We start from the raw sequence: 24,730 nt of genomic DNA on the forward strand, positions 1-24,730 counted from the left end.
TAAACAAGACATAAATTGACTTCCATAGAGAGCTAATTCACTATCTCAATTCCTCCCTTCTGCTCCTTCTTTCTCTCTGTTGTTGAAGAAACAGGACACAAAATCAATGTTAACACTGGCACATTTGTAGGTAGACTCAACAAATAATACTAGTAGCAAGACAGAAACAAAATAAAGAATTATTCCCACAACAGCATAAGCCTTCCAACTGACAATTGCTGTAGCCCATTGGCGGCTAGTGGAGCTGGCAGCAGAGTTGGACAGTGAGGAGGTTGTGGAGGAACATGAGCCAGTCCTGGAGGTTGAAGAAGGTTCAGACGAGGGCTCTGCGTCAGAGGCAGAGATGGGGCCAGAGTAGTCTGGCAATTATCAGCTGCCTTCGGAGTTGGACAGCAGTGAGGTGGGGGAACAGCTGGAGCCTGTTCCCGGTCTGCGCATGCGCAGAGCTGCCAAAAGGAAAGAACAGTTATAAACTAAGGGTCAACGTGGGAGTAAAGCTACAGGTGGACGGTGAATGGCCCCTTCCATAGGGATTAAAAGAGGAGCAAAAGGGGAGGGGATTGCAGGAAACACTTCGTTCATTGCAGCAGTGTGAAGATTTGTCTGTGCATCTCAGAAAATCTGTGCCGAGTCCTTTTTTGTCAGCACTGCATTTGAAAATATTTACTTGGCAGCTCTCCAAGTTGGATAAGGCACAGACCTTACACCCTTGAAAGACTGTTTGCCAGGCCTTTGGGTGAATGTGAATGCAAGATATCTTCGTTTAATAAAAGGGGTTTTGCCGGGACAAGAGTCTGCTTAGTACTTTGGGGGGAAGCCTAAGTCAGAACATTGACAATCAGTCATTTGCAGTCATGCTTGATCTGATGAGAGATGGATTGACAAAAAAATAGCAGGGAATAAGAAAAAAATTAATAGATTTCTCTTTAGCCAAAACCTTAGCCAAAGGAAATTCCTTCATCAAGAAGATTCGTGTCTGAGAAATATCACTGATTTTTTGGAATTGATATTCCTTATATCTAAATTAAGGGTCCTTACTCAAAACCAAAACATGAGCAGGAGCCCTGAGAAATTTGACAATAATGTAAGGAGCGTTCTTTGGGATCCTCAGATATGATTTAACCCAGTAAGCATCCTACTGTATATTTTCACATCCACTCCTGGAGATAATGAAAGTATCACTTGCAAGTATTTTTCCAGCAAATCAGACAGTTATCGTATTTTGTATATTTATAGGAAGATCTCTTATCTTTAGGTTTCTGTGTGGGTTAGCTCTCCTTGTATGGTAGTTTAAACAAAACTTTATCATAGAGATCTACGTTCTTGATTTTCCATTGTAAATTCAGCTGTCTTCTGTCTAGGTTCATGAGAAGAAGTTACTGTGCTCACATTTTCCATTCCTCTCTCAGTTTATCAATTTGTGTTTTTATAGTTTTCATTTCTTCTCATAACTTCACATTGCCATCTAGAGTAGTAATATTTTTTTTTAATCCAGTAAGCCAGTGTTTTTACAAATGTTAGTCATCTCATAAAATAATTCGCCATGATTAGCCTCCATAAGAATACATATTGATTACCATTTGTCCAACATCTGAGGGTTGATTCAGATCAAATTAAACCTGAAAATACAGGAGACATTTCTGCTTTAGAAATCTCAGCAACAATTTAATTTCACCATCAAGGCTAATTGTTCTATAGGAAAGAAGCTGGGAAATCTTTTTTTGTTTTGTTGTTTTCACCTTTATTTTACAAGGCACAATTAACTCTTCTTCTTAAAAAGTACAAATGTATGCTTAGCAAAGTTAAAGATGCAAAATAGATGCATAAAAACGGCTAATCCAACTTTGCTCCAACTAAAGTATTCTAAAGGAACAGAACAGAATAACAGAGTTGGAAAGGACCAACCCCATGCTCAGGCAGGAACCTTATACCATTTTCAGACAAACGGTTGTCCAGTCTCTTCTTAAAAACCTCATGTTGGAGCATCCACAACTTCTAGAGGCAAGTTGTTCCACTGTTTAATTGTTCTAACTGTCAAGAAATGTATCCTTAGTTCTAGGTTGCTTCTCTCCTTGATTAATTTCCATCCACTGGAATGGAAGGAGGGATCAAACAGGCACTGGAAGTATATGAAAGGGTCCAGAAGGCCTTGGGTCTTCCACAGGTGCTAGATTAGGAAGTGCATCTATGGTGAGAATGTTAGTAATGTTTGTGTATTAATTTCTAGGTAATCACTTTCTTTATTTCTTTTGTCTATATTATATTTGTAGAGAGTCAAGAAGATGACCTTGACAGACATAAGCAAGATCCATTACCAAAGCAATGAGGGGTGAAATATTTAAAGTCCACCATACATTGAAAATACATGGAAAGGCTCAAATAGATATATCCCTAATTCACATAGGTATAAGAAGTGGGGTGGAATGTGTGCAACGCATATACCATTTTGTTCCATTCTGTGAATTTCAAAGGAAATCCAAACTTATTTAATACAGCAAAACCTGTTTCAATATCTAAGCATAAGATTACAAATTGGTCTTCATTTTTTATTCAGGTCTATTAAATGTACAACTAACCTCAGCGAACCTAACCTAATATTGTCTGCTGCTTGTCAAGTTTTCATAAACCCTGCTTGATCATTTTTAATAACAATGATAGTACTTGCTGTAATCTCTTTCCAAGCACTGCTGTTCAGATTTTTGTATCAATGTTAATCAGTGAGATTGAACACTGGGCATGATCTTTCTTTACCTGATTTTAGTGTAATTGTAATATAAGCTTGATTAAATACTTCTGATAATATTCCCTTATCAAGTATCTCATCATATAGTTGACAAAGTTTTTGGCACCAAAAATTAGGAATGCCTTTAGAAGTAGATGCTATATGGATGAATGAAATATGGGATACAATAGGTTTTAAAAAGCATGATAGATGTGTACAGGTAGTACTCAACCTACGACTGTTCATTTAATGACCATTGAAAGGGTCCTTTTTATAAAGTATGTCTGGCAATTATAAAATGTCTCTTCCTCCTTTTTGCATTCACGTGACCACTATTCAGACACTTGTCTACCAGCTCATGGTTACGACCAGTTGGCAAACACCCTGTGAGCATGTGAGCCCCATTGCAATCTTCTTTGCTGGCTTCCTGAGAAAGTTAGTGGGGAAGCTGGCTAGTGGATGGAATGGAATGGAGCTGAAATTCCTTGTGAGACTGTAGGAAGGGAGATAAAATCTGAAGATTACAACTCAATTCTTACAGCCTGCTGAAGGATTTTCTCTCTGTAATTCAAAGGAGCTGAAATCCTTTCCTGGGCTGTGGGAACTTTTAAGAGTGAAAGGGTTGTCCGCTGGAGGATTTCAGCTCCTCATCTTTTCTAAGGCTTTAGGTACAATTCCAATAGTAATGTATATGTGAGTGAAAACATTAAACTTTGTTATGATATGTACAGAATAACCCTTGAGTAACAAGGATATGCACATGGAAACATTTATGAGAGTAGTTATGAATAATTATTCAGCCATACACAGATACACTAAATTGAGTTAAAGTTTACTTTAAGAAATAGCACAGTCCAATAAACAGTCCAGGTCATATATGTTTTACAGTCCAAAGAATATCCAATTACAAAGTCTTCTTACCGGTTGGCTTTGTCATTTACAATAAACAAAAATATCAAAGTATAAGCACAGCATAAATACAACTGAGAACCTTAGATAGCAACAGAATGTCAGAGAGACAGGATGTCAGAGAGAGCAATCTATGATCTCTAGCTCCCTCTTATGGTAATTCGCAATATAATTAACCAATCGGAATATAGTATAAATCAATACAGTGATTTTGTCTTAAAGTTACAAACATACATTGTTGGTTTATATATTGCCAACCCAACTAATTGGTGGACAGATTCCTAACAAACTTCTTTCAAGAACACCAGTGTGCTTGTGAGTCAAGAGGCAGTATTATCGAGACCTTTAAAAAAAGACTGGAAACAGTACTTTAGATCCTTTAACACCTATTCAGTGGAATGCAGCTTATCTTTTTAACCATAGTTTTTCCCATTAAAAAATAATTTGACTTCCTTAAATTTTAAAAATGCTAAAAGGGTTTTTAAACTTAAATTGTGTGCGAATCTTGATTATTCATAGATGTGTGAAGGGCATTACATGATGGGAAGAGTATGAACAAAGGTTCTGGTATGATACTTAGATTCCCAAGCTAGGTTTAATTTTGGCTTGAAAGTTTTTTTTTAATTTGGTCTATACCTCCAGGAAGAATTGATATTTTAGATTTGCCTTTATTCAGACATTCTGAAACTTTAAATTGGTTCTTGTGTAGTCTATTTTGATACACACTGATAATGAAGCAGATATACATCTCTATTTCGGTCATTCACACACTAGCCAGACAGCCGTTTATTTGAAGTTTTATTTGAATAGTTCTCTAGAAAGTTTCTATTGCCTCACATAATTGATGAACATTTGCTTTTGCGTGGCAGATCAAGAATATTTCATTTGTAAGAAGAAACAAAGCTTACCTTGCATTCTTTAGCCATGCAATCATTAATTTCTTCAATTGTTGTTTAATGGAAAAGGGACTATTTGTGCAATGGTTTGTATTTAAGTTTGAATAATGATGTGATGTGATACAAACACTATTTGCATTTAAGAAATCCCCTAGAGCAGTGCTTCTTGAAGACATGTGGACTTCAACTCCCAGAACTCCCCACCCAGCCATTTAGGTGTCTTTAATCTTTTTTATGACTGAATGAAAACCGCATAGAGAGTAAATTACTAGCATTAGTTCCAGTCTTGGTTTCTTCCTGGTTTCATTGATAGTACATTATTCATCATCTGTGATTGCATCCATGTACATGTAAATACATGAACTTAAAAGGATTTTCACAGCCCTCTTTCTGGCTTGTGCAGTATACAGGTTCCTCAATGGAGGGCAGGCTGGTAGCAATTGTTTTTTCTGCAGTTCTAACTAGTCTTTGAAGTTTGTGTCTGTCTTGTTTAGTTGCAGTGCCAAACCAGAGAGTTATAGAGGTGCAGATGACAGACTCAATTAGAACTGTATCAGCAGCTCCTTGGACAGTTTGAGCTTTCTGAGTTGGCGCAAGAAGAATATTCTTTGTTGTGCTTTTTTGATGACCTTTTTGATGTTAGGTGTTTTAAGTCTTGAGATATTATAGAGCCTAGAAACTTGAAGGTTTCTACTGTTGGTGCTGTGTTGTCTAGTATTGTAAGAGGTGGTAGAATAGGAAGGCTTCTCCTAAAACCTACTATCATTTCTACAGTTTTGAGTCTATTTAGTTCAAGATTGTTCTGGCCGCACCAACAGTCTTTGTATGATTTATGTTGATTGCTCATTTAGTATTCTGTGCCTATCTCTGAGTGTTGTATCTTATGATTTATGGTGAATGCATTTTATGATTATAATCATGATTTATCACTTGTTGCTTGCATGTGCAATGAGAGCTTACGCACAAATTCCTTGTGTGTTCAATCACACTTGGCCAGTAAAGAATGGAGAATTGTCTAACGAAAGAATTATATTTGCCCCCTTCTGGACGAGGTCTCTGAAGCTGAAGCTCAAATACTTTTCCCACGTAATGAGAAGAGACGAATTGGAAAAGACCTTGATGTTGGGAAAGATGAAAGGCAAAAGGAGAAGGGGAGGGCAAAAGATGAGAGGGTTAGGTAGCGCCATTGATGCAATGAACGTGAATTTGGGAAAACTCAGGGAAAAAGTGGGGGATGGCGGTGGGGGGAGAGGCTTGCAGACTATAATCCAGGGAGTAACGAAGAATCAAACACAATTTAGTGACTGAGCAATAAGGACAGGGTCTATGCAGGGGTGGGATCTGACTGGTGTAACTACCGGTTCAGTAATTTTACATTTTGCTGCGCACGCGTGTATAACGTTGTCAGCTTGCTGCCTGGACACCTGAGCAGTGCTGCTCGTGGGTGCGCAGCGTTTGAAAAAAAAACTTTTTTCCTGCTTTTTCAACCACAGCTGTGCCACGCAAAGCAGCTGAGGTTGAAAAAGCAGGAAATAAAGATCAGGTAAGAGCCCATGTGGGCAGGTGGGCTAAAACAGCAGCAGACATAGAACCTGTTCTATGTGTGCTGCTTTTCAGAGCTACCGGTTCTACAGAGGTGAACAGAACTGGTACAATCCCACCCCTGGGTCTATGGTAATGAATAAGACATCGTCCTGTCTAATGAACAAGTTCTTTTGGGCATGCAACCTCAAATGAAGTATATATTGTGCTTCCTATGATGTCTCTACATCTGTGAACTCTATCCTGTGCTTCACTGTGCAGCCAGAGTGTGCCAGTGGCCTTGGAGGAGGCCAATCCTTGGATGAGACTATGGTGTGTTCCCTCCTTAAGAAGGCTGTCACAATGTGACTGGGTCCTTTTAGAACTGGGGGTATATTTTGGTTTACAAGGATGCAGTGGACACACACAAAAAAACAAGATAAGACAGGCATCTGGGCTTTTTAATTTTGTTTTACTATATACCTTTATCTACAATAAGAATTTACAACTGGTTTTTGTAAAAAGAGGCATGCTTGTGCAGTGGTTAAAATGCAGTATTGCAGGCTAAATCTGCCCTCAATCTGTCGTTACATCTTGACCAGATCAAGGTTGATCCAGCCTTCCATCCTTCCAAGATCAGTAAAATGAGGACCCAGATAGTTGCGGGCAATATGCTGACTCTGTAAACCGCTTAGAGAGAGCCCTAAAGTGCTATGAAGCGGTATATCAATCTTAAGTGCTATTTCTATTGCTATTGTATCATACAATCAAGGCTTTTAGCCCAGTGTCAGGTTTCACTCCCTCCTTCTCCCCAGTTTCTGGATTTATTAAGAGACAGTAAAAAGAAAGGAACGTGCTGAATATATGAGTACTCACCTCAGCACGGAATGTTTGCTTTTTTCCATCTGCTTAACTAAACTATCTGTGTTTCCTTCATTTGGGAAATAACCTATCTCAAAGTCTTCTGTCCAGTCCTTCCTTCCCTGGGTAGCCAAGACTTCTCCGCCAGCAATCTTTCTCGTTCCTGTCTTAGGTCCTGCATGAAGCCAGCTGTTTCCCTCCTTCCAATCTTGGTTGTTGAATGAAAATATAATCTCTCTGGGACCTTATTTCCCTTTTAAGGAAGCCATTCATGGACTTTAATTTTCCCACTTTGACCAACTGAAGTGAGAAAAGCTGAAAGAAGCATTTTAGAGATTTATATGACTCTGATATCCTGAAGGAATGATAACAAAAATCCAAAGAGTCTAAAGAAGAATTGAAAAATAGAAGGTCATAAATACATGTCTGGTGAGAATGTTGAAAAACAGTAAGATTGCAGATATAGATGGCCTTATTGGAAAAATGTTAAAATATGCCTATGGTTTGCTTACCAGTAGCTCTGTTTCTTATTTAATGTGTTTGTGAAACTCCGTGTGTGCTTGTAATTTAGAAGAATGTATTATTGTCTCCCTATACAAAAGGACATTCAGGAAGGGAAAGGCAAAATAATTAGTTTGTAAAATGTGAGTGTGAAGATGTCAGGTGGAATTTTGATTGAAAGAATACCAAAAGACATAGTGTTGAAGATTTAGGAAGTAGATTTGGCCTTTTGCTAAGCAAACTGGATCTTTGTTCTGCAGGATTTTGAAAAAGGTATGAACGTGAGAAAGTTTACTACATGCTTGTAGATTTAGAGGAAATACGATAAAATATATAGGTATGAATTATGGCATATTTTTCATGAGCATCGAGTTGAAGATTATCAATCATTCCAATCTGAGGGATATATGATGGAAGCTGTGTGATAAGAAGGGCTTTTTCTCAGCTTCAGTTTTTATGCAATTTGTGATTTTGGGGGAACAGAAAGTGCTAGCAACAGTGACTCATGAACTTGCCATGTCATGGATTAACTACTATAAAGCACTCTAAGTGGGGCTTTTCTTAACAACCTTCCAGAAACAGAACGTCGAACGAAGGATATGGCTATCCATGTGCTAGTCAGATCTGCCTAGTATTGCCACAAAGCTCTAATATTGTGGTAATTGCATTGACTGCCAGCTGTTTTTTGGGTGCATATCAACGTGTAGCTTGGAGGCAAGTTATTTGAATATTGTATATCCCAGATGAAAGGTCCCCATCTAAGCCATGTCTGCAGAAAGTGCCTGCTGAAAGTCCTTGGAAGTAATGGGTGGGGCCATTTTGAGTAGTAATCACATGGCATGTGAACATGGATAGGATATTGGATTGTTAATTGAATTGTTTATATAATGTTGTATATGCACAGGTGAATGTAACAGGAGATCAAATTATGTTTCAGTGAATCAGAATTGATTTGGAAGAAAATTTTGTATCCAAGTAATTAGTAAAAAGTGTAAAGCTGAGCAGTGATTGGATGTTTCAGCAAGACATCTGAAACATTCATTCAGATCAACCAGAAAAGAAAGATAAATGTTTTGTAATGGCATGCATAATCCCCAGACTTGAATATGATTGAAAACATGCAATGCATGCAATGAGACCTATAAATATTTCTGAACTAAAAGAATTCTGAAAGAAAAAGTGGTGAAAAAATGTCCAAAAGCAAGAATAGAAATAGTGAAATAACTACATAAAATAAAATGAAAATTAACTATGGGAAATGTTTGGGAGCTATTATTTTTTCAAAAGTAAAAAAATAAAAACGTTATAAAAGTGTCCAAACTTTTCCATCTAAGAAACTCACTGTTCTTATTTTGAATTTATAAACAACTTGCTATTCAGAATTGTAGATAATTATTTAACTTTTTACCATATAAAGGTTGTGGCAACTTTTGGTCACTTAAGGAGTCACTCTATATTGGAAATGCTGGCTTAATGTTTGTTGAAGGAAATAAAGAAGATTGATGAGAAAAGGAAATAATAGAAAACTGATAAAAAGAGGGAATGAGATGTAACACCCAGAGCTGGAGGATTTTTCTATTTCTATATTTCAGTATTTTATGGAACATTTTATTTACTAGAAGCTGTCTTATTCGCTGCTAATGCTTAATTAGTCAGATGGGCACCCTCCATACATGTCAGATAGTGGTTAATATGTTGGAATAGCTATCAGGAAGATCCAGTTCAGTGGTGGGTTTCAAACAATTTCACCAACGGTTCGCCGAAAATATGAGCATGTGCGATTTGTCAGTTCTCCAAACTGTGCAGAATCATTACTACCAGTTTGGTAGAACCGGTCCGAACCGGCTGAATATCACCTCTGATCCAGTTTCAATTCCAGCTTCAGCTATGAAATGAACTAAGAGACTTTGCAAGGACAAATGAGCGACCCGCCTACCTCACATAATTGATGTGTGGAGAGATGGCCTAGTAGTTGTAGGACAGAATCTGATTCCACCTTTGGCTCTTAGAGAAAAGGTGGTACGTAAATGTATTGAATGAATTCTGAACAGAGCCATTCCCCGCACCACCACCATTTTTTATTAAAAGTTCACTTATAGGGACCAGAATGGGATTTTCCCTGTATTCTTGGGTTTCCTTCAGAGAAGCTTTTTGTATTTCAGAAATAACACCACTCTCACCATGATAGAGAAGTGATCACGGTTGTTTCACCCCTCAGCCTTGACCTGGCATTTCCAATGCCAGAAAAAGATTTCTGCTTTTTTTTTCTGGGGGTGGGGGGCTTGCCTTGGTCTTATAGTGTCCAGATGCAACGATTACATGGAATTACTGTTGAAGTAAACCACCTCTACTGCTGTAGTACTGATTAATTTAGTTTTATAGTCATGAGTTTCTTTGTTGTTGTTTAATGAAAAAAGCTTATATACCTGTTCTGCTATTATTCTGAACAAAATATTATGGATATAGTAAGTAAGAGAAATGCATGATGCTTTCATTGGTTTTGCAAGAACCAAAAAAAAAAATAAAACAATGAAAATGAAAATATGACTGCCCTAGCCATTAGTGCTACGATGTCTGAATGATAAAAGGAAATCAGTTTTTATTATTGTAGATGTAAATCTGTTAATATTAAACTAAGCTTTCTGATTTAGAGAGGGAAGACAATTCCCTTGACTCATGGTTTCCTAGCACTAAACTTTGGAAGGCTTGAATAAAAGAAAATTGATATATCAAATATCCACTGCAATATTTTTTACTAAAGGCCGTTTTCAGTATCTGTCAAGAAGATATTACAGAGATATGTCTGGCTCTCCTAAATTGTGCATGTGATTTCATAAAGTTAACAAATTTGTGTTATTTCAGAACAATAACATATATTTGGAGGGTTTTTTTTAAAAAAAATTCAAAGTTTACACTAGATTGTAAATAACTGAGTATTTATCCTACATGGTTATAAGATTACGAGATTACATGTACAATATAGATAGTTCTCGACTTACGACCTCAATTGAGTCCAAAATTTCTGTTGTTAAGCAAAGCATTTAAAGTGAATTTTGCCCCATTTTACAACATTTTTTTCCACAGTTGTTAAGTGAATTACTGCAGTTGTTAAATTAATAACATGGTTGTTAAGTGAATCTGGCTTCCCCATTGGCTTTCAAATATTGTCCAAATTTTGATCACATGACCTTGGGGGGAGGGGTTGGTACAATGGTTGTAAGTTTAAAAAACAGTCATAAGTCACTTTTTTCAATGCTGTTGTAATCGTTGAACAGTTACTAAATGAACTGTCGAGGACTAGCTATATAATAAAATTGTCATTTTTTTCACTATATCCACTAATTAATTTATATTTTTGTTTGTTTGTATGTGTGTGCTTGTGTGTCTTTCAGGCAGAGAATTCCGCACTGGCTATGGAAAATAAAAATCAGAGAGAGCAATATGAAAGATGTCTTGATGAGGTGAGATGGATGAAATGTTGGTCTCCTATTATTTTATTGGTTTATTTAAAATATTTATATAGCTGGCCTTTCAGACAACTATTCTGAATCATAATCTAATTCTCATAGTTTCATTTTACTTAGTAGCAAATTTCTTAAGTTAACAAGAATTATTGCAAAGGAGCCATCATAGTTAGTTTGATTTTCGCACAGATTTTGCTGCATCCTGTTTTGAAATAACAAAAGTTCTCCAGGCATCAAGGTCAACAATATCTTCTCTACTAATTGGGGGATCTTTGTCTATCCATGAACTAAAGAATATGAAGTAATAAAGCTCCTGCCTTAGAATGGTAAAATCATGGGGTTGGAAGGGACTCTTGGGTCCTCTAGTCCAGGGTTCACCAACCTTTTGGACCTCAGGGACCACCAAACTCATAATTTTGAATCCCGCGGACCAGAAACCCTCGGAAGATCCCCAAAAAAGTTTGCAGGAAAAGTCCCTACCCCGTTTTCCTACCAATCAATCATTTGGGATTGTAGGATACCATCTGCAGCTCTGTTCCCAGGGGAAAAGCAGCAGAGGTCTTTCTTTTTTTCCTCAGATTTCGCCAGAAATGAGTCTTCATGAGACTGGTCACACTGGCACAGCCTCTTGGAGCAGAATGCCTTGCAGGGTCCCAGAAACTCATTTCTGGTGGAGTTTGTGGGAAAGGAAGAAAGGCTTTTGCTGCTTTCCTTGTGTGCAGCCAAAAGCAGAAGAAGAAAAAAGCAGAAAGAAGTAGCCCAGTGGCCAGGCCAGGTGCATGGGGCAATTGGAGCAAGTTCTTCCCTTTCCCCCACTCCCCTCACTACCTTGTGTTGTTTGCAATGCAAGCAACACAAGCCTTGTGTTCCCATGTGGGCAGCTCAGCCTTATGTTCCCCTGCAGCTGGATTAATTGCTTTGGGGGGTACTTAGGGAGTGACATTTCTGTGCGGACCACCAAAATTTTCTCACAGACCACCAGTGGTCCCCGGCTCACTGGTTGGTGACCACTGTTTTAGTCCATTCTACTGCCCAATACAGGATTCCTTGGACTATCCCAGACAAATGGTTCTCCAAACTTTGTTTGAAAACCTCTAGGTATGAATTAAGGAGGAATTTCATGACCATGAAAACTACAGTTTGCCTTCTGGAGTCGCCAAAGCTCCATGCCTAGAGGTTTTTAAACAGAGCTTGGAGAGCCATTTGTCTGGGATGGTCCAAGGAAGTGTGGCAACTGAGAAGATTACAAATCATAGAAGATAAGCAGTTTTGAAGTAAATAGAGGAGATTATGTTAGCCAGATAAAATGACCATATATATTCTTTTCCTTGTGGTGGCCTTGGGAAAAAAATATAATTATTCAGAAATGATACTGACAAAGAAGATTTGGATATTGTTTGGTAAGTGGTATAGTTTGGAAGGTGTATAGTGGTAAGCAAATCGCCACAGAGCTTTTTGCCTGATAATGGTGAAAGTCATTATGATGACACCATTTTAGAGGAGTGTAACAAAGAAGCCAAATGAAAAATTGAACTTTGATCTTCACATAATAAAATTATGAAAACAGAACAGGGTTAAAAAGATACAATCCAACAATTTGCAATCCCTAAAAATTATTTAGCATGCAATTATCACTATCAAAATTGATAATTGATAATTGGATAATGAAATTAAATAGAGCCATTAAGACATAAACTTTAAGACTGGTTATTTTACCTGCATGGCTAAGAATAGTATTGCCCAAGCTAACCTCTTTGTACTGTAGATGAAAAGGAATATGTTTTTTAAACACTTGTTATATATATTAAAATTAGGTTTAGCCTAAATAATATAAGGCAGGGGTGTCAAACTCATGGCCCATGGGCCGAATGTGTCACATGCTAGCCACGCCCACCCTCATGTTAGCGAAGGGAAAAAAAGTCATGATATATCACATGATGACTATATGATGCCACAACTCTCACACCTCTGGTATAAGGTAACCAGAGGACAAATGCTGGACAGCCCTCGACATGAAAGAAGTAAGAGGGAAGAAGACACAACCAAAATGTGACCTGAGATAAGAAATAAGAAAGGGAAGATCAGGTTTATCTTTTTTTTCAGAATCGCTGGATACATCCCATTGTGGGTAAAAAGGAGGAGTATTACATTTTTTCACTACCTTGAGTTTCTTATAAAGTAAGAAAGGCGGGATAAAAAGCTAATAAATAAATAAAATTATTATTTCTTTAAAAAGGACTAACATTATTCTTTTTAAGAAGGAACAATTGTTTTCAAATTAATTGTAAATCTGTTATTTCCTCCAAGGAAAAATACATCATGTACTTTAATTCAACTATAGTGTAAACAGCACTTCATTTGTTTTACTTAATAATGAGTTTTGTTTATTAACTAGACAACCCTTGACCTGTTGGGTCATTGTTTCAGAGATATTTCCTGACCTAAAAAGAAAATAGAATTATCACAGACATGGCTGAAAATCAGTGGGAACTGCAACAATTTCTAACTTCCTACTGGGTTTCCCATTGAATTTCTTGTGGGAAATGACAACACCGGAAACCTTCCTCCCTTATTGTCTTCTTTTCTTCTCCCCCCCGCCCCCCTCTCTGTCAATAATAAAGAAATAAACAAGAAGCTCAAATTCAGGAAATTACCATGAAAAAAAAATAAAAAGCATTTATTTTATTTTAAGGTATTAACAACCTGTCTTAAGCACATGCTACATAATGTTTTGTGACATTTGTAGTAATATATTTGTTGGCATATACTGTTTAATGCTCCATCTTGTTGGTATTAGGTAATTATTCAGTGATTCTATAAATAAAACCATCCATATATCATCTTCCCAATATCTTGAGCATCTTCGTTTCAAACACTTGGTTTATTAAAGTTTGTAGAATTCCTGTAGTATTTAATCCCTCTCTTCTCTGATTATATCACTGTTAGTATGCAGTTGTTTTAGTGAATATATAGGCCCGTTACAGAACATCCAAAATTTAGAATATTAATTGCTTATTTTTTAGATTTTGAAACCTCCAATATAGCATATTTCTTCAATGCCACTCTTATCTAAAAAGTTATAGTTATACCCTTGTGAGTTCTGACTACAGTTTTAATCTGTGTCTTGTATTAAATCATAGAGATAGCTATTTTATTTGACCTTTGCTGTCTGTGGTGCCTTAGGTTAGAGAACAGTTTTGGAAATGATAGGAAAGGAAATCAGTCATTTTATGAGAACATGAATCATTTCAAGCTTTTGACTTCTGTAAAAATATAAGTATTTGGAAAAAGGTTGAATTCCTATCTTAAATTCTAATTCACATGAAACAAAATTTTAAAATCAAATTAGTGAAAGAAAGGGACATCTCATTTCTAAAAAAAATCACTTTCTTCAAAATAGTAAAATTTACATAAAACACAAGGCTTCGTGACAAAAAAATGGTAGCATATTGCTCATTAAAATATGAATCACATAATAAAAATATGTGGTAGACTTCTATATTTGATTTTGGATTTTAAATTTAATGATAAATAGGAAGCATTTTTTAATAAAATGATCCTAGTAGATGAGTAAAGAATTAAGTAAAATTAATTCTATATATAGTTCTATAAATCAGTTGTTATTTGATTTAAGTCAATATAAAAAGGTATGGTAAAATTCTACTCTGACTGAGCTGTAGGTATTTTAATTTTCTGGAGCATGCAATGCCACCTAGCTGTCATGAGCATATGGTCTATTTTTTTTTCTTTCCCCTTTTTGGTACATTCAGGGCTGCCTTTTCCATATGGAGGACAGAAATGCTTATTTCTTCCTTCATTTAAAGCAATTTACTTATATATAATTTGACCCCTGGTCTGAATTGGTTCTACCCCTTTCACTTTGCAGGGTAAAAAATGTTGTGTTGAGGGGTCATTTAAAAAACTACCAAGTTTTGAAATTTTTAAAAAAGTAGAATCTCAATTTCTATGGAAGTTAGGAGGATTTTTTTTCCTAATTATGAAAAATAATTCTCAGCTATGATTTATTTCTTCTATAGGTAGCCAACCAGGTTGTACAAGCGCTGCTTACTCAGAAGGTAAGTCATTTATTTTCTCTGTGGTGTAAAAAAAACACTTTACTAAAATTATCAACCTTTTTTGTCCAGTAAATTGAACATGATGATATATTGCATTGAATCCCTGGGAATCCCTTTGATTATCCTTCTGAGGCCATTGAATAAAGATTAAGAATTTATTTCAACCAATCCAAAATCAGTGTCTTGCTGCTGATAAAATCCTGCAGAGGATGCAGAATGCTCTTTGCAATTGAGCAGACTTAACTTACAAGATTACTTCAAGTTAAGCTGGACCGGAAATCTCATCCATATTTGGGAGTATAACATTAAATAAATTTATCACTGGTAATATATAGCATTAAAATATGACCCCATTTTTTATATACTAGGTGATACCATTCTTTCAGATTTGGAACCACTGATTGCTTTGCTTAACATATTCATTTATACTTAGGGCTACAGACAGCCAAATCCCTACACATTGTAGTGAGACATACAACTGTTTTTTAGTTTTCTTATATTGCACCTTGGAGATAGCCAATTTGGTTGGAGCTGCTGTAAAATATTAGTTGAATCTTCTCACCTTTCTCCCAGCTTATATGTGTGTAGTCTTTTTTGTATGTACTGTGTTTTAGTTACTATTTATGTATGATATTGAAGCTCATTTTTCTATAGCACGATATGCTCTAGGGCAGTGCTTTTCAGACTTGCCAACTTTAAGACTTGGCAAGTGTAACCCATGATGGTTGGGGAGTTCTGAAGTCCGCACATCTTGAAGTTGTGAAGTTTGAGAAACACTGCTCTAGGGTTAAAATTCAAAGCAAACAGTGGTGGCATGAGAGGCAGCATAAAACCACATTTGCAGTGTGGGTTTATTTCTTTTTTGCCCATAATAGGAAAAAGGGAGACTTTCCTTTGCCTGCCAAAACTTTGATCCACCTTTACCTGGAATTTCTTACCCAATAACAAGACTGAGCTTATTCTTCTAGAAGAGAGGACCTTGCCATTTCTCTATGGAGATTCTTAATTATCCAGGCCATGGTTGTCCCAAAGGTGCTTTTTCCAAAAGGCAGCTGGACTTCCTTGTTTTTTTTTCCTTGAAAATGTTCTCTTCCCTAGTTTTGAATGTTATAGCTTAATCTTCCACCCAATTTTAGTCCACTCAGTTCTGTTCCCATGTGAATCTATAAAGAGCTATGGTGGCATGTTGGTTAGAACTCAGCGTTGCAGGCTAATTCTGCTGACTGCCAGCAGTTCGAGTCTCATCAGGTTCAAGGTTGACTCAGCCTTCCATCCTTCTGAGGTCAGTAAAATGAGGACCCAGATTGTTGGGGGTAATAGGTTGACTCTGCAAACTGTTTAGAGAGGGCTGTAAAGCACCGTGAAGTGGTATATAAGTCTAAGGACTATTGCTATTTCTATGTGCAGCAATATGTTTTAGAGCTCCTATTAGTGTATTGGCATAATTGAAAGATTGCAGAGGGAATGGTGGTTGCAGTTTGACAAGGAGATTGTGTGTCCAGTGATGGTTTCTTGGCTCACAATTTGAAAAAAGAGTGATGTATTTTTCTTGTATATCATATTTTCAGGGAGCTGATGGCAAGTTATTGTTTTTTATTTGGAACATATGATGCAAACCTAGGTAAAAGTAGTTGTCGCTGTGTGACCATTTCTTTAGTGGCCATTCTAAGTTATGACTGCACTGAAAAATGTTATGCTTGCTCCTTGAGTTTATGACCAGCGCAGCATCCTCATGGTCACATGATTCTGATATAGGTGCTTGGCAACCATTGCATATTTACAGTGGTAGCCGTGTCCAAGGGTAATGTGACTGCCATTTGCGACTTTTTCAGCCAGCTTCCAACAAGCAACATCAACGGAAAAGTTGGCAGGGAAGGTAGCAAGTCAGGGTCATGTGATGTCTCCACCTATTAACCACAGAAAAATTGGGTGCAATCACATGATGCCTCACTTAACATTTGCACTGCTTAACTCTGATTATCCTGTCCCTTTGTGGTTGAGTTGAAACCAACCTGTGTTCCCTAAATACTCAACTAGAAGGCAGCGCATAGCTAATTTCAGGACGCTAAGCAAGGTTTGAGCTAATTAGTATTTAGATGGAAAATCAACTGCTTTACAAGCAAGACTGGGAGAAATATCCTGGAAGAAGGCCGGGGACAAATAATTTCTTTACACTTGCCAAGAAACTATATGGCTTTAATCACCATGAGTTCAGCTTCATTTGTAGGATATTTCATCTATACTGTCTAAATGGTTTGCCAGTAATCAACCCAATTTCTCATGAAATGATTAATATTTCTGCATTTACTATTTTTTAGCCATTGGCTGAATGATGGAGATAATTCACTATAAATAAATAAACAAATAATATTCTATTTAGACTTTATCACATCTATACCTTCCTTCTTTCCTTCCTTCCTCCTTCCTTCCTTCCTTCCCTCCCTCCCTCCCTCTTTTAGCAGTTTTGGATTTGGAATAACACTTTTGCTTTTTAATTATTTTTTTCTGGAAACACTCCCCCCCAAAAAGCTATGTGGTTGCACCTCTTGAACTCTATGGCCGTGGTTATTAGGACAGTAGAAATCTATTTGGGGGGTGCATGGTAGAAAACCTGTCCAGATCGACTTCTCAAAGCACAGAAATAATCAGCCCTTTTCAAAACTGCACGTGGCAGGTGTGTCAATGAAAGTGTTATCAGTAAATGCCTCCATGTGCTTTCAGGAAATGTGGGATGCACTCACACTAAGCATTCAAGAGGATGTGGGATTTTGAGTAAGGGGTTTTACACAGTTCTCACAGTGATTCAGTTATTTCCTTAATGTTTCATAGATATTATGGAATTAAAAGAGACTTTCTTGTTTTAACTCCACAGTATCTATGAAACATTAAGGAAACAAATGAACGAGTCCCTGGAGTAAATCAAAAATATATTCCATTAGCATCTGCTGTACAAATCCTGAATTCAGGGGTCTACAAGAACCAGATTAGCATTTTACAACATAACAACACTTTCTGTGAAGGTGTGTTTGTGATTGTGTTCTTCTCAATATAGCATTATCTTACTTAAAATATATCATCCTTCCTTTTTCAAAACTACAAAGAAACCAAAACAAAAAAACAGTGAAGTAAGCAGAGATAATATTCTTATAATATAATTATAGCACCTTTAGGATTAAAATTTTCCCCATTACTGCTCTTTTTGTCATTATCGGAAGATGCAAGAGGCACAGGTTCTAAGGAGTCTCTGTGAGTGAACCATGAATATAGATTAAAATGCATTTAATGGAGTGATTTGCTTGATATTGACAAAATTTGACAGATACACAGCCTTGGCTGAGTAGCACTAGCTAATTTAATATCTTGAAGGGGAAACACAAAGCATTCTAAATGTTAATGAATGTTAACTCTTACAGCCCTTTTAATGCTATCTGGACTGAGAGCATTTATACAAAAGGACAAGAAGGCAAAACTGTACAGTAAATAGGAAATTCTGCTTTGGGGGTCAATCACAAATGACTCCTATACTAATCCAAGTAAGATCCAGTAAACAGATAAGTCTTCTACTACATTACACAAGACAGAACAAAGTCATGTCACCAAGAGATGATACCTCAGAGGGGCTTTATAAATACAGAAGGAATCTGAAGAACTCTCACGAAGAATAACACCATGCAGGAACACTGATCATGTGTATTATACTATGAAATTTCAATGGTCCTTGAAGGGATACTTTTGATAGTGTTTTTAATTATTTAAATCAATTAAATTTAATTTAATAATGGTTTAAGGAATGAAGTATAAATAGCCTAAAATTATATCAAATTATTGTCTATGGAGATTCTCAGTCATCCAGGTCATGGTTGTCCCAAAGTGCATTTTCAAGAGGCAACTGGACTTTCTGGTTTTTCTTAAAACAAGATCTTATCAACTGAGAGAAAAAAAACTTGGGAGATTTGTCAAGGTTATTGAATGCTCGAGATTAAATTCATAGTTTAAAATAAGCACATTGGGTGACTGTTTGCTGTAAGAATTCCTTTAGTGAACTCAATTTTGAGAAGGAAATATATAGATTTAAAGAAGAACATTTGTAGCACAGGGTTGAAATGAGAGGTCCTCTGAGCTTGGTTGTTTCCTTGCAGACCTTTCATTACCCAGAATAGGTAACATCATCAGTGCACTTATGATGTTAACCTAGTTTGGGTAATGAAACATCAGCAACAAAATAGCCAAGCTCAGAGAGCACCAAGTCCCCTCATTCATACATTTGCAAGCAATGCAATTTTTTGAGTCCATGTGGTTTAGTGACTCTGGGGTTTGAACTAGACTTTGACTAGTTTCTCTTAGCCAAATCTACTCATGGGGTTATTATAGAGGAGAAACACTGTTTTTACTGTACAAAGGGGTGGTGTGATTTAAGATATCTAGACTTCTAATTTTACATAGTTCAGTTCTGACCATTGAAGTCCATATAGGTAGTCCCTGCCTTAAAACAGTTCGTTTAGTGCCCATTCGAAGTTACAATGACACTGAAAAAAGTGTCTTAGGATAATTTTCCACACTTACAGCCATTGTGATATCCCCTTGGTCAAAATTCGTACACTTGGCAGCTGGCATGTATTTATGACTGTTGCAATGTCCTAGAGTCATGTGATCATCTTTTGCACCCTTCTGACAAACAAAATAAATGGGGAAACCAGATTCACTTAACAACCATGTTAATGACTTAACAACTGCAGTGATTCACTTAACAACTGTAGCCAGAAAAGTCATAACATGGGACAAAATTCACTTCACAAAGGTCTCCCTCGGTAACAGAAATTCTGGGCTCAATTGTACTCATAAGTAGAGGACTACCCGGACATCATGATGTTGCCAAAGTTGAGAAACACTGATCTAGCCAGTCAAATTTGAATTTAAGTTTAAATCTAGGAACAGGTAATGTCAACATCTAGGTTTTGTTGGGTAGTGTTGCTCAGTTTAAGTTCGTCTGAATTCCCAGGTCTCATAAAGCATTTATTCCTTTTGAAGTCTGTGGTTTTCAATCTTAATTTTCGCCGCTAGCTTCTTCGTATCTTATTTGTTAGAAACTCCTTAAGAAGTGGCATTAGTGCTTTTGCTTGCTTAAACGGAATACCTATAATAGTTCTCTGTGTGAGGCCTGAGTTGATGCAGTTATTACCAGAGCATCTATTTGCTGAATTAAAGGATTTAGAATTGTGCTGCACTTCAAATAAAATATCATTGCCTCCTTGTCACTTTAGTAGGCAGAGAATATATAACTTGGTTAGCCTTAGGGGTATTTTAAATAAGCACTGTCCTCGTAATGTGTGCAGGCAAAATGATTTCTTAGTTCATTCAATATTAACTTTGAATTAAAGCTAAGCTATATTTTTTCTGGCTATCTCTTAACAGAATTGTGTTATTTCCCCTCCCCACCCCCCAATCAGTCTGGCTTTGACACAGCACAAGAGAAGACAAACACTCGGGTTATTTCAGACTCCTCCACATTCTAATCTGTAGCTTCCGCTGGCTTATGTGCTTCTAATATCTCGCTAATATTGTTAATAAACACACACAGAGGGAGCTAAACCTTGTTCTTTTCGGTCATGCATGCTTCCAAAAATAAACTATAGAAAGATAAGCAATGTGTCTCTTTTCAAGTTTACGACATTTACATGCCATATATAGAGCAACAACATTCTTTGCTTGTTCATGTTGCTGATGCTTGACAATGGTTTAAAACCTTCTACATAAATGATGATAATATCTGTTTAAAAAAAAAAAAAAACAAGCAAGATTGGACCTGTTTGGCCTTTGGTTAGGAGACCACCTGTAAATCCCATGATTGTGGAATAGAGTAGGAAGTGAAAATATCTCTAAAAGAAGCAATAGCAAGCCATTTCTCTATTATGGTAAGACAATTCTGTGAATATGTCCATGCAGACACCAAGTGGTAAGCTGTGTCTCCCTCTCCCCTTCTTTGTCTCACGCACAAACACACCATTTTACTTACAAAAATACAGGCATTCTCCCATTCACTCCTCCATTTTAGCTGAGTCCTTTTCCTGTACACCTATTATCCAACATGCTTACAGATAGCCATTCTTGAAAATAGAATATAGAAAGAATTCAGAAAGAATAAACACTGAATAAAAAGAATAACTATATGCATTTGAATCTTCATTTTTGGCGCTATTTAGCCAGAACTAACAATTTCAGCAAAATTCCTCTTACTTTATCTCATTCCACCACAGGTTTCCTAGAAATATTAAAATAACCCCACATCCATGGGAAACATAAATTGTTCCCATAGTCTGTGTCCTATATTGTCCTGGCCCCACATCAAAGGTGAGGGAGGTAAGCGGGCGGGAGAATGATTCATTGACTTGCTTGTATATCTTCTGGCTTTTGTGGACTATAATTTTTCAGATTTCATTGGAATATTAAGAGAACTAATATTCTTCACTGAAGATTTAAAGTTTCACAGGGAGGCATCAATGCAGAAGGGATAGATATGATGCCAGTGCTGGTTGATTTATAACACTGAGGTTAAGAGAAACTGTATAATGTTCTCATGTCAAATATAGCTACCTCTGCTCAGTGTAGCTTTTATCTTCTTTTCACCTGCCATTGGTTTGCTTTTACCATTTTTACTTGGGATGAAATACAAACTTATTTTGCTCATCTTTCTCCAACACTCAGCACTATATAAGAATACTTTTAGACCACTGTTTTTTATGGGGAAGTAATAATTTAGCATATAATAATCTATATTTTATTGTATTTATTATTGTGAGTATAACCATAGCAGAAATTATCAAAATAGTTAAATACACTCACCTGGCAAAAATATCCTTGAACAACTGGGATTAGTTTAGGATAGATGAAGCAAAGATAGAAGTAAGTAAAATAGTGAGTAAAGAGTGCAAGTTTAAGTGTAAGTTTAAAACTTTTATGTTTCAGAAAGTCACATTTTAAACATTATTTAGATATACTAGTGCTGAAACTATCTATCTATCTGTCTGTCTGTCTGTCTGTCTATCCATCCATCCATCCATCCATCCAAAATGTCTGTCTGTCTGCCTGCCTTCCTGCCTACCTACCAACCTGCCTACCTGTCTTTCTGTCTACCTACCTACCTACCAATATAGATCTACCTACCTACCAATCTACTTACCTACCTACCTATCTATACATTCATCCAAAAGGTCTGCCTGCCTGCCTATCTACCTATCTATCTATCTACCTACCTGTCTCTGTCTGTCTGTCTGTTTCTCTCTCTCTCTCTATCCATCCATCTATACATACATACATACATACATACCGTGTGTGTGTGTGTGTATTTCAAAGATTATATCTTATATGAAGTGTACTGACGTATTGACATATTTTTTGAGGTCAGATGTTATCTTGTTGTTACTTATGCCATTTTCTTTCTTGCTCTAGGATTTGAGAGAGGAATGCTTGAAGTTAAAAACAAGAGTTTTTGACCTGGAACAACAAAACCAAACACTAAATGTGCTATTCCAGCAAAGAATGAAACCAACATCTAGCGTACTGTTTCAGGTAAACTTATTTGTAAATAAATGCTTGTGTTCAAATATATTAATAGTTTTATCCTGATTGAAATTGCCTAAAGAATGGATAGTTAGTGGTGAAGCCAGTAAGAAAAAATGACATTTTATAGATACAGTAAGTTACAAGAACATGGTATTTGAAAGCTGCTGTATGGCATTTGAAATGGACAATCCAGATAGTTCTTGCCTAGGACTTCCATGTTTAGTGTCCATTTGCAATTTAGAGTTATGACTATGATGAAAAACTAACTTTACAACAATCCAAGACTATAAAGCAAAGGAAAGATGAAGGTAGGTCATAAGCACAGTTTCACTAAGCAACCACTTCTTAATGCTTGAGTTGCCGGACCCTGTTATGGTTGCTAAATGAGGGCTACCTTTGTACACAAAGAAAGAGAGAGGTGAAAATGCATTATTGTGTGCGGTTGCTTGCCAAAAAATTAGACACTTTGTTGTAATAAAGAAGCAGAATAACAATCTTCCATGGGGCAAAATACTTCCATCCTATAATCTCATAATGTAATTGGATTAAAGTCTAGATTTCCACACAGATGATTTATCTGAAATCTTGTGTAGATGAGTTGCATCCTGTGGTAACCTTCTCTCATCTAACTGTGCTCAGTTTTTCTTGAACTTTTCTTTTCCTTTTTCATTGCAAGTTTTCTAAAGGTTACGAGAGATTTCCACAGAAAAATATGTTTTAGAGCAAAGGAGTGTAGAAGTTAGAAGACATAAGAAAAATAAAAGATGTCATGACTTCGATAAACAGAAGTGCTTTATGGTAACATAAAACCATCCTTGGATTTAGCTCTATGTTTTCCATATGAATGGGTTCATTCATATGATAGAAAGTTATATGAAGAAAAGGAAGCGCTTTCATTGCCTTCTAAATATCATATCTGCACAGTTTAAAATATGCAAAAGTCATCAACATCACACAATGATAGCCTTGTGGCTGGATCTCCCTTTGTGAATAAAATGAATAAAAGGTTAGTGTTGGGGCCAGAAGAGGGGAATATATCTCTCCTGGTCCTGCCGGTTCCCTTGTCTGCATTTAGTACCATCAACAAGGGAATTCTTCTGAGCCCAAATGAAAGGAATGAGAAGGGGGATTCTGTGTTGCACTAGTTCTACTACTGGCTGGCTTTGGTCAGTAGTTGTGGGGAGGGAGAAAATGAACCTTTGAATATTCTGTGATGTGGCTGAGCCCTTCCCTCCATAACCATCGGGGAGATTATTCATTGGCAAGGGATTATCTGTATGAACTGCCATCTCCGGCACAGCAGGAAATGCAGTCATATCCTTTTCTCAATATCTAGAGGCTGTTAAAATTGGATGGAGTGGAAATGGGTTCATGCTTATTGCCCCCAAACTAATGGCTGGAGGTTTAGACACTGACGATATAGTGATGCTTTCAGGCATATCAGCAGCATGAATCCTCATTCAGAAATGACACAAGGAAAATGGAACCTTTTTTGCATGTTCCATATTTCAACTGAATGTGTGTGTCACCAAACAGAACAAAATGCACCAATTGCATGTGGACAAGTGAACTGATCTCACCGTGAGATCAAACAGAGAAGTTTCAGATGACAGATAACAGATAATCAGAGTTGGAAGGGACCTTGTAGATCATCTAGTCCAACCCCTGCCCAAGCGGGAGACCCTATACCATTTCTGATAGATGGCAGTCCAATCTCTTCTTGAAAGTCTCAAGAGATGGCGCTCCCACAACTTCTGAGGGCAAGGTGTTCCATTGGTTGATTGTTCTCACTGTCAGAAAGTTTCTCCTTGTTTCCAGGTTAAATCCCTCCTTGTTCAGTTTCCATCCATTATTCCTGTCTGGCCTACAGACGCTTTAGAAAATAGCTTGACCCCTTCCTCTCTGGGGCAGCCCCTCAAATTTTAGAAGACTGCTATCATGTCTCCCCTGGTCCTTCTCTTTACTAGACTAGCCAAGCCCAGTTCCTGCAACCATTCGTTGTATATTTTAGTCTCCAGTCCCTAATCATCCTGGTTGCTCTTCTCTGCACTTTTTCTAGAGTCTTAACATCTTTTTTATAATGTGGTGAACAAAACTGGATGCAGTACTCTAGGTGTGGTCTTACTAAGACTTTATAGAGTGGTATTAGAACTTCCCTTGATCTTGACTGTATCCCTCCGTTAATACAACTTAGGAGTGCATTAGCTTTTTTGGCTGCTG

The 24,730-nt window shown here is 36.9% G+C and overlaps 1 protein-coding gene across 4 annotated transcripts in view; it reads left to right on the forward strand.

The window, feature by feature from the left end:
* The window catches only part of NCKAP5 (NCK associated protein 5), a 666,974-nt gene that overhangs the window by 472,449 nt on the left and 169,795 nt on the right, over window positions 1–24,730 (forward strand). For all 4 annotated transcript variants that reach the window (XM_087920337.1, XM_087920334.1, XM_087920335.1 and 1 more), the window contains 3 exons: window positions 10,803–10,871; window positions 14,912–14,950; window positions 22,397–22,516. In XM_087920337.1, the coding sequence (XP_087776463.1) occupies window positions 10,803–10,871; window positions 14,912–14,950; window positions 22,397–22,516 (228 nt within the window). The remainder of the gene's footprint in view (window positions 1–10,802; window positions 10,872–14,911; window positions 14,951–22,396; window positions 22,517–24,730) is intronic.

The sequence above is a fragment of the Pseudonaja textilis genome, chromosome 1, assembly GCF_049901715.1.
Source record: "Pseudonaja textilis isolate UNSWEBS1 chromosome 1, rPseTex1.2, whole genome shotgun sequence".
In the NCBI taxonomy this organism is placed as follows: Eukaryota; Metazoa; Chordata; class Lepidosauria; order Squamata; family Elapidae; genus Pseudonaja; species Pseudonaja textilis.